Source organism: Brassica oleracea, chromosome C8, assembly GCF_000695525.1.
Source record: "Brassica oleracea var. oleracea cultivar TO1000 chromosome C8, BOL, whole genome shotgun sequence".
Lineage (NCBI taxonomy): Eukaryota > Viridiplantae > Streptophyta > Magnoliopsida > Brassicales > Brassicaceae > Brassica > Brassica oleracea.
The window spans coordinates 13,338,056-13,349,380 of record NC_027755.1 but is presented as its reverse complement, the minus strand read 5'-3'; the positions used below and the strand labels follow the sequence as shown (position 1 = coordinate 13,349,380).

Below are 11,325 nucleotides of genomic sequence, written 5' to 3'. Positions count from 1 at the left end.
TTGTTCTTCTTTGCATTGTTACTCCCTGGATCAATCGTATCCCAAACTTCGTATAAATGAAGCATCACTTTCATTCGCATCGACCATACGGTGTAGTTGGTTGATGTTAGCATCGGACATCGTATGTCCTTCTTCATCTCAAGACCTTTATCACGTGCTTCAGAATCATCTCTCATGTTTTGATCGAAGTTACAACTCCTCTTGTAAACGACCTTCGAAACCTGGAGGTCTGATAGCAATTAAAGTTGCACAAACACAAAGATTATAAGAACTTCTCTTCTTATTAGATTTAGAAACTCTCTCAAAACTAAACTCTTCAATGTGTTTCTCTTGATGGAACATCTCTCCATGAGAACTCTTTATATAGGAAGAAGCTACATCTTTTCCTAAGGGCGAAGGTACATCTTTTCCTAATAATAATATGGAAACATTCCTAAGTTCGATATGTTTTCTTTTTTCTTTAACCCATCAAACTTCACTTTAATGAGTTAATTTGCTACTCAAGTTAATTGGAATTATCCAACGAGGGTGGACACTCGAGGATCGATTGGGATTTGTTTTGAGTCTATTCATACCATTTGGATATTTATAAATAACAGTTTGGGTCTGATTCATATTTTTGTGCGCAGATTCGTTCTAAGATTGGATACTCATTTAAATTATAAAAGTGTTAAAAATCCAAATATAGCTTAGAGCATTAGCATCGTTGATCAAAGACAATTTCTCATAAATCTAAAATTAATATCTCAACAAAATTTAGTTATGTAATCAAATTCCAACATTTAAAAATAAATGCTTTAGTCAGTGTGTGACAGCGGGAGAATGGGTATCTCAGTTTTGGTTGGCAGTTTTTCATATGAAAATGAACTTTTTTTTCTCACATGTTTTTTTGGGGCTTTAAGACCATTTGATACATCAATGATGGTGCTCTTAGAACTCTCAAAATCCATTATTAAAAATAATATATAGCATATAAATTATAATAATACATGTTCAATACCTCAAATTAATATAAATTTGGTTCAGTTTGGATATTTAGATGCAGAATTCAGGTAATTTCTAATGTTTTGAATATTTTTATAGTGCTTTTGAATATCTACTTATCACTATTTTGGATAATTTTGGATGTGTTCCAGGTATTTTAGATATTCTGAATATTTTTGATATTAAATCTTAAAATAAATACTTTAATTAAAATTTTAATTGTGATAGGTGTATTTTCAGATATCCTACATATTTCAGTTCGTATGGATTCGATACAACGTTTTTGGATTCTGTTCGGTATTTCAGATATCCTACTTTTCCAATTATTTCAAACTACGAGTCTACTTCATATATCAGGCGAATCACACACCAGGAAGCATTTTTCACCACAGCTCGGTTCGGTAACTCCCATTGCATAGATTCACCATCTTCACAACAAGATCAAAGATATCTGTAGGATAATCCCTTCCGGCAAATAACGTTATCTCCTTCAAACACGACAAAGACTCCAACAAATGCTTTACCGTTCCAATCGCTCCCTTAGTTCCTCTAAACATTTCAATCAGTATCTTTTCCACTATCTTTTCCACTGGACAAGATATGAGCCAACCACCTTTCTCTTCCAGGGAAATGCAGTCCCAAACACAGAGATACTGAAAGAAAAAAAAAAGATACAATAAGGGACTCCGAAGAATGATCTCTATCTATGACTATGGTAATGCTTTTTTGACAAGTTGGTACCTCCATTTGTAGAGTTTCTAAATGTGGACAGTTCTGTAAGAGAACCGGCATTGCTTGCCATCCCACTGGGTGGACACTCCCACTAATTCGTAACATTTTGAGGTTGTTGAACGTTGGCATCGATTCGAAGCATATAGAAAACAACTGTAACAAGAAAAAAAAAAAAAAACATGATTAAGAAAGTTTTACTTTACCTAACATGGCTTTATAATGATTTCATGTTCCAAGAGAAAACAAAATAGAAACTTAATTATCTCGAGAGTTTTAGAAGAAAACGTAAGTGTCTTCACATTTCCTATGCGGGTCATGAGCTTACACAAATTTCCACATCTCAGAACAACATAGTTCCTTAACCCATCATCATTTCGCTCTCTGTATAGCTTCATATAATCAAGATCACGTATATTAAGGTCAAGTACTGCCTCAACTAAATTTGGCAAGTTAACTTTCGGATAGTATCTCGCAACTTCATCAGAATACTCAAGGTAAAGCAGACTTGGAGTATCAAAAGAAATGCTCATGCTCGTTCACTACAAGAAATATCAGTATTGGTAGCAAACCGAAAACGCTACCAAAAGATTTTCGTAACGTTTTTACAAACGCTAGGTCTGTCGCAGTTACGGTAGATTTCCCCTCTATTATAGCGTTTTTTCATGAGCTATAATAAATATAGATATTGTAGCTTTTAAACTCTGCTATATTAAATTTGTTCTATAACATCTTGTATAACATCTTGTTTTTGCTATTATTAAGTTTTACATGGCGTTAACCAAGTAACATAACATATTTTATAATAACATCTTTTTAGTGCCATTGAATTATATATATATATATATTATCCAGAATTTACATTTTATTTCTTTTTAAGAAACTTCAATTATAAATTAATTTATAACTAAATCGGTTTAATTGACAAAAAAAAAATTTGGTACTTTTATAAATTGAATTTTGGTTTACATGGTTTACCATTACAAATTGGTATACACTTACAAAATGGTTTACAATTACAAATTGGTTTACTAATTAACCCTAACTAAACCTAATTTACTTCTTCAGTCGCCGCCGCACTCACCACACCGCGACATTGCTCTCGCATCTCCACCGCACGACCACCACCGGCTTGTACCACCACGCTTGACCGGAGACGCTGGCTATGTCACACCACTGCTTCTCATTCCCTGCTCTTTAATAAATCTGTAAACAAAGCAAAATCAATTATAAATTTAAAAGAAGATGACGAGAAGAAAAGAGCAGATAAGAGGAAGGTGAAGTGAGTTGACCTGTGTTGGTGGTGAAGAGGTGAAGCCGACGCAGATCTTCTTGACCAGAGACGAGTCTGTGGCTTCTCCGCCGTTGCTTTAGCGCCTCCTGTGAAAAACCATAATTGAAATGATAATCTTGACCAGAAACATGAAAATAGCTAAAACTTAGGAACCTATTTCTTCTGTTTGTGAGATGCGTCGTGTGTGAGAGAGAGATTAGGAGAGTGAGACATTGAGGTTAGGAGAATAAGACAGAGAGCGGTTTGTGTTGTGAGATGATTAAGGAAAAAAAATGGAAGAGTGATTTGTCGATGGGATGGAGAGAAAGAGATCTCTGAAGATACGAAAGAAAGAGAGAAAAAAAGTAAATAAAACAATCTCATCCATTGATTTAATTGCATCCTACGGTTCAGAGGGTGATCCGCGTGATGATAGTGGATTGGTCTATAACTTACTTTTTTATTTAATAGATACTAAATAGTTTTTTTCCTCTTGATTTTATCTTTTGTTGTTTCATTTTTCACTATTTTGGTGACTTTTGGTTTATAATTTTTAAAAATTGATGATAAAATATTAATATTTTAAAATTAATACTTTAAAGTTTAATTTTGAAAATCTGTTAATTAATATTATAATTGTTGACTATTAGTTGATATAGTTGTGCTTAAGTTTAAAATATATGGTTTGAAGTTTTCGAAATAGAATTGTGGTTAAGTTAAAATTTAGGATAAATATTCGAAAAAGAATTAAGAAATATAAAATTTTTATAAAGTATAGGTTCTAGTCTAGTATTTATAAAGATTAGATCCATAGCTTTGTATGTAGTATTTAAAATTTAATATGAGATATGTAATTTAGGGATTAGATCCATGACTTTGTTATTGATGTTTGGGATGTATGAAAGGTTTAGAGTTTAGATATATAAAATAAAAAGTTAAGATTTGAAATTTTAAAATAAACTTTTGTAAGTAATGGTTATAAGTATAAGAGTAGGATCTTTGAAATTTAAGAATTAATATAGAAATAGATTAGGTTAGTGACTTTGTATGTTGGATTTATATTTGAGGTTTAGGGTATTAGATTTAGAGTATAGATTTAGATTTAGTGTTTGAGGTTTAGATTTTAAATTTGAGATTAGATTTTTAAAATGATCTAATTTGAGTTTAAGTTTAAGATTTATATTTTAAGTTGAAAATATTAGATGGAAGGTTTAAGTTTGGGGTGTAGGGTATTAGATTTAGGGTGTAGATTTAAGATTTAGTGTTTGAGGTTTATAATTTAAATTTGAGATTATATTTTTAAAATGATATTATGAAAATATTAAAATTTTAAAATTTATGTTTAGGGGTTAGGGTTTAAACCCCAAATTAATCATATACCCAACAATAATTAAAAATCTTATAACTTTTTTTTTTCATTATTTAATTTCAAGTCTTAAACTTAATCTAAAAGTATAATTATCATTTTTATCCTTTGATTTAATCAAACATATAAATTAAAATACAAAACTTTTTTATCTAATTAAAATATAAATTAAAATACACTCAGACTTTAATTTTACACTCAGACATAATAATTACAAACTCTAATTATCATTATGAACCATATAAATTCTCTTGTTTTTTCACCGTGTCAACAAGAAAATCAAACATGAACTTTTCTCTAATCTGTTAAAGCCTTTGAATCACAGCAAACCTCTCTGTCTTCTTACAGCACTTCATCATGAGAGACAGTGCTAGATAGGAAAAGGATCTCCAACATCATAAAATGGACGAGCCAACCGCATCACACCCATTTAGTACCAAGATCATACAATAACTACCTTTACGTTGTAATCTGGTTGCAGAATCGATTGTGAAGTGTTCCTATAATGATTGAAAATGCACAGAGACAACAAGAACCATGAATCGATTTTCGAAAGTTTTTAAAAGTCAAACCTTTTGCCGAAACGCCATTGTTGCTCTTCTCCACTTTGATTCTGCCGGTGTGAGGCATGATTCCGGTGACGACGAGAACGAAACAAGACGGAGATGTTATCGTGGTGTGGTTTGGTCACGGACTCAGGCGCCACCGTGTTAGATTGCGGGTGAGTGGAGACCAAAAAGTGGTGGTCGGAGCTCGAGATCGAGCAAAGGGGAAACGCATAGATGAGACTCGAGAAGGACAGAGACGACGACGAGAGATAAGATTTTTTATTTTTTTTTTAATCGAAGCGATAATGAAAAGAGAATTGTTTTTTTTGTTCATAAGAAGTAAAGTAAAACCCCAAAATTTGGTTAAGTGTTGGCTCCAAAATAATGTTTTCAGCTATAGTAGTGATTTTTGCCTTCCCGCTTAATGAAATTTTATCTTAGCGTGAATTTAGTGCTACAGAAGAATTGTGATCTGATTTTGGAACTTTTGGTAGCAGTTGGTGAATTCGTGCTACTGCGAACTGATACCAATACTCATATTCCTTGTAGTGGTTGTAATATGTGCTATCATGCTTTGACGACCATTGGCATGGATAGTGAGCTTCTTGAGGCTTGCACTTGACACTGAGTCACCCGAATCTTTCCACGTAATGCTTTCTATGTATAATTCCTCAAGCACAGGGAAAGCAGGAAGAATATTCTCAAGCTTATCCGAACTAATAACGGTCTCAAAACAGAGATCAAAACCGGCACTGTTTCGTCAGTAACTAACCAAGAGTGGAGGCCCAAACCTAAGCAATCAAAGCCCACGAATCCTGAGCCCAATATCAGTCACGTTCAACGGTCTTCAGCTTTAAACGCTAGAGACAAAAGCTCTGCTGCGACAAGGATGGAGAAGCACGTCCCAAACCGTACGACCAAAGAAGCCAGCTCACACAATCGCTTCTCAGTCCTCTCATCGTTATCTGAAGGAGAATAGGCTTCTCAGGTGTCGACATGTGGCATCGGGAGCTTAGGGTTTTCTAGATATTTCTCAGACTATAAATAGAGAACAATGTGTAACGTTGAGGTTAAGCAAAATAAAATAGAAAGAAAAGCTTCAATCATTACTCTGTTTCCTCTCTGTTCTTATGGTATCAGAGCTTTGGAACAAGCACTGGAACCTTATGTTGCGCCATCTCTAGACATCTCAAACTGCGTTACTGTTACCTTGAGCGAAAGAAACTACATCCTATGGAAGTCTCAGTTTGAAGCGTTTCTATCTGGTCAAGGGCTTTTGGGGTTCGTCACTGGGTCCATTCCAGAACCGCCACAGACCATGAACGTACCTTCAATCAACGGCAACGTCGTTGTACAACCTCATCCTGAGTATTCTGCGTGGAACAGAATAGATCAGGTTGTCAAATCTTGGCTCCTAGGGTCGTTCTCAGAAGATATTCTCAGCGTTGTTGTATCTTGTCGAACTTCTCTTGAGGTATGGATGACCTTAGCCAACCACTTCAACAGAGTATCCTCCTCTCGTCTGTTTGAGCTACAGAGAAAGATTCAGACATTTATTATGAAGGATAAACCCATGAGCGAGTATCTGAAGGAGATAAAGGGAATCTGTGACCAACTTGCCTCGATAGGAAGTCCAGTTACAGAGAAAATGAAGATCTTTGCTGCTTTACATGGTCTGGGCCGTGAATATGAACCTATCAAGACAAGTATTAAAGGCTCCGTTGATGCGGTTCCAGGTCCAACATTCGAAGATGTCATTCCCAAACTGACAAGTTATGAAGATAGACTCAAGAGCTACTTCTCAGATCTCACAGTCTCACCTCATCTCGCTTTCAATGTCACAAAAAACCAAGAAAACTTTGAATATCCTCAACAAGGATATTACAGAAACAACAACAGAGGAAGAGGGTACAATAACAATCGTTACAACTATAGTAGAGGCAGAGGTAGCTACTCCACTCGAGGTCGAGGATTCCATCAACAGATCTCGCCTGGTTCATCTGGGTCTTATGGAGGTCAGGGCTCAGTTGTGTGTCAGATTTGTGGGAAACGAGGTCATCCTGCTCTCAAATGTTGGCACATATTCAACAATAGCTATCAACATGAGGAGTTGCATGCTGCTCTTGCGGCCATGAGAATCACAGGCATCACTGATCAACATAACCACGACTGGTATGCAGACTCAGGGGCAACAACGCACGTCACAAGCTCGCCACATCACCTACAACAGTCTGAGCCTTACAGTGGAACTGATCAGGTTTTGGTTGGTAATGGAGAGTTCTTGCCAATCACTCACACCGGTAGCACAGTCCTACCATCTACCTCAGGTATGTTACCTCTCAAGGATATTTTGGTTTGCCCAAACATTGCTAAATCTCTTGTTTCGGTTTTTAAGCTTACCAAAGACTATCCTTGCTCCTTTGAGTTTGACTGTGATGGTGTGCGTGTGAATGATAAGGCAACAAGGAAGTTGCTAACTCTGGGAAGTAATCATGGTGGACTGTACAAGCTGGGGAATTCGATGTTTCAGGCCTTTTATGGTTCAGGGTCAAGCTCAGCAACTGATGAGATGTGGCACAGAAGACTTGGGCATGCTCACTATCAGATTCTCCAGCAATTATCATCTCAGAAGGCTATAACTATCAGTAGTTTCTCAAATAAGTTCTGCGAGTCATGTAGACTTGACAAGAGCAGTAGACTTCCTTTTCTTTCTTCTACTTTTCTTGCATCTAGACTCCTAGAGAGGGTTCATTGTGATCTATGAGGTTCAGCTCCTGTCGAGTCTGTACAAGGGTTCAGATACTATGCAATATTTATAGATAATTTCTCAAGATATTCATGGTTCTATCCCTTGAAGTACAAGTCTGATTTCTTCTCAATATTTAAAATCTTTCAAGCTCGAGTTGAGAATCAATTTGGATGCAAGATCAGTGTGTTTCAGAGTGATGGGGGTGGTGGGTTCACAAGTAATCTGCTGCAACAACACCTGCAATCTCATGGAATCAGACACTTCATCTCTTGCCCACGCACACCTCAACAAAACGGCATGGCAGAGAGGAAGCACAGACACATCGTGGAGCTTGGTTTGTCGATGATGTTCCACAGTGTGATGCCACAAAAGTTCTGGGTTGAAGCTTTTTCTACCGCTAGTTATCTGATTAATCTTCTCCCATCGTCTGCTCTGGACAATAAGATGTCCCTATTTGAGAAACTACTGAACAAAGTACCAGTGTACTCAGAGTTGCGAAGTTTTGAGTGTGCTTGCTACCCCACCTTAAGAGGCTATGCGGCACACAAATTTGATCCACGGTCGTTGAAATGTGTGTTCTTGGGATATAGTGAGAATTACAAAGGTTTTTGCTGTCTTTTTCCCACTACTGGTCGTGTATACATAAGCCGGCATGTTCTGTTTGATGAACACACATATCCTTTCTCTGACACCTATGCGAAGATTCACCAACATTCAAAAACTCCTATGTATGAAGTCTGGTTCCAGAGTATACAACAGACACAACCGGCACCTGCAACCATAGTTGAACCAGCATCAAAGCAAGTGTCTGAGCCAAAGAGACGACAGACACATACATCAATTTCAACGAGAGCAGTTCCTCCTCCAACGATGCCTACTATTTCTCAATCTCCCTCACCTGTGGTTCAACCTACTAATGCAGAGAACACGGCATCAGAACCTTCAACCACAGATTCACCGAGCACACGTCAACCTCATGAAGAAAGTGGCTCTGCAGGTACACAAAACGAAGTTTCAAGTGAAACAAATATTCAGCTGCAAGCATCAGTACCTGCTGTTTCAAATGCTCATCCAATGGTTACTAGAGGAAAATCAGGAATCACAAAACCAAATCAGAGATATGTGTTGTTTAACAATAGAGTAGCCTATCCAGAACCAAAGACGGTCACGGCTGCTCTGAAAGATGAATATTGGAATGCAGCTATGACAGAAGAATACGACAACTGCATTGAAACGAATACTTGGACGCTGGTTCCTTATACATCAGATATGAAGGTTATTGGAAATGGATGGATTTATAAATCAAATTTGGATGAGAATGGTGTTTTGAAGAAGAGAAGAGCTAGATTGGTTGCAAGAGGAAATCATCAAGAAGAAAGGATTGATTACCTTGAGACTTACAGTCCAGTAGTAAGGACACCTACGGTTCGGTTAGTCCTTCATCTTGCGACAATAATGAAGTGGGAGATCAAACAAATGGACGTGAGTAACGCATTTTTACATGGAGATTTGAAAGAAACAGTTTACATGCTGCAACCGGCGGGATTCATTGATAAAGCTAGTCCAACACATGTTTGCAAGCTCAACAAGTCCCTTTATGCACTTAAACAGTCACCTCGGGCTTGGTTTGACAAGTTTAGTAACTTCTTGTTGGAGTTTGGATTTGTATGCAGCACTGCAGATCCATCTTTGTTCATCTATATGAAAGGATCTGATGTCATTATGCTCCATTTATATGTTGACGACATGGCAATTACTGGTAACAAGTCGACAGTCATGGACAAGCTACTGCAAGAACTTCATAAACAGTTCAGGATGAAAGATCTTGGTCGCTTACATTACTTCTTGGGTATTCAAACTCACTTTCATGATGGAGGCTTGTTCTTAACACAATAAAAATACGCAAACGACTTGTTGGTTCTAGCCAGAATGGACAGCTGTTCGCCAATGCCGACTCCGCTACCAGTTCAACTTAACACAGAAAACAAACCTTCTCCACCATTCTCGAATCCAACTTATTTCCGAAGCTTAGCCGGGAAGTTACAATACCTGACATTAACAAGACCTGATATTCAGTTTGCTGGGAACTATATATGTCAGAAGATGCACTCCCCTTCAGTCACAGACTTCAATCATCTGAAAAGAATACTGCGATACATTAGGGGAACATCAACCATGGGAATTTATTTCAACAATGTCTCTGCTTGCGTGTTGAGAACTTACTCAGATAGTGACTGGGCAGGATGTAAAGTCACCAGAAGATCCACTGGAGGCCTCTGTACTTACTTGGGTCAAAACCTCATCTCTTGGTCCTCAAGGAAACACCCAACAGTTTCTAAAAGCTCCACATAAGCAGATTACAGAACCATGTCTGAAACTGCTTCAGAAATCACGTGGATGTGCTCAGCCTTGAGGCAACTGGGTGTTCCACTTCCTCACACTCCCGAGCTTTACTGTGACAACCTTTCAGCGGTTTTGTTAAGCGCAAACCCTGCATTCCATTCGAAAACGAAGCATTTCGAGTTGGATCATCATTACATTCGAGAAAGAGTTGCTCTAGGTGCGTTGGTTGTCAGACACATCCCTTCTCATCTTCAAATTGCTGACATCTTCACCAAGTCACTCCCCATCAACACCTTTATCAGTCTGCGATACAAACTTGGTGTAGATGTTCCACCTACACTAAGTTTGCAAGGGGGTAATATCGGTCTCAAAACAGAGATCAAAACCGGCACCGTTTCGTTAGTAACTAACCAAGAGTGGAGGCCCAAACCTAAGCAATCAGAGCCCACGAATCCTGAGCCCAATATCAGTCATGTTCAACGGTCTTCAGCTTTAAATGCTAGAGACCAAAGCTCTGCTGCGACAAGGACGGAGAAGCACCTCCCAAACCGTACGACCAAAGAAGCCAGCTCACACAATCGCTTCTCAGTCCTCTCGTCGTTATCTGAAGAAGAATAGGCCTCTTAGGTGTCGACATGTGTGGCACCGGGAGCTTAGGGTTTTCTAGAGATGTCTCAGACTATAAATAGAGAACAATGTGTAACGTTGAGGTTAAGCAAAATAAAATAGAAAGAAAAGCTTCAATCTTTACTTTGTTTCCTCTCTGTTCTTACGAACAACCCCAAACGTTAACAACTAGAGTTTTAAGCTTTGGTAAAAAAGTTCCTTCAGCTCCAGGCCACCATTCAACGTTGCCTAATTTCAACTTGACTAGTGTCCTACTAACGAACATCTCTTGAGGCAGAAGATAATTAAAATCATCATCACCATCTGCATCATCGATAAAAATTTCAAGGTCTAAAACACCACGACGCAGCACGTTACATATCCAACGGTCCAAATGATCTGGATGAATGTGGTTTATACACTTGAGGAAGACTTTCTTAATGGAAGAATCACCCTGCAATGCCAATACCCTATCTATAAAACCCCTGAAGCTCCGCATAGTTCCCACATATATTCCCCTTATGCATATATCACAATATAATACATAGTAAGAAAAACCATCTAATTGCACGATCTTGTTATGAGAAGTGATGTTAAGATTAGGGACAAACGCAAGAAGATTGCGCCACCTCGTTGAGAGAACAGATGTCAAAGCAGCAAGATTTGTCGGAAGGAAGGACAATATATGGCAACGAACTTCGTTAGGTAGACCGCTAATCCGATCCAT

The 11,325-nt window shown here is 37.7% G+C and overlaps 2 protein-coding genes and 1 long non-coding RNA gene across 3 annotated transcripts; all 3 read right to left on the bottom strand.

The window, feature by feature from the left end:
• Positions 1–1,367: 1,367 nt before the first annotated feature.
• Positions 1,368–2,246, bottom strand: LOC106308696 (F-box/LRR-repeat protein At3g58930-like). Its single transcript, XM_013745827.1, has 3 exons — positions 2,016–2,246; positions 1,726–1,869; positions 1,368–1,637 (listed from the first exon to the last, which is right to left on the bottom strand). Exons 1-3 carry the CDS (start codon positions 2,244–2,246, stop codon positions 1,368–1,370), a joined length of 645 nt encoding a protein of 214 aa, XP_013601281.1.
• Positions 2,247–2,654: 408 nt separating this feature from the next.
• LOC106309858 lies at positions 2,655–3,292 on the bottom strand. The gene is made up of 3 exons (XR_001263625.1): positions 3,161–3,292; positions 3,006–3,093; positions 2,655–2,919 (listed from the first exon to the last, which is right to left on the bottom strand). It is a non-coding gene; the product is annotated as an uncharacterized LOC106309858 (long non-coding RNA).
• Positions 3,293–10,761: 7,469 nt separating this feature from the next.
• Positions 10,762–11,325, bottom strand: LOC106308695 (F-box/LRR-repeat protein At3g58940-like). The gene has a single exon (XM_013745826.1). It carries the CDS (start codon positions 11,323–11,325, stop codon positions 10,762–10,764), a length of 564 nt encoding a protein of 187 aa, XP_013601280.1.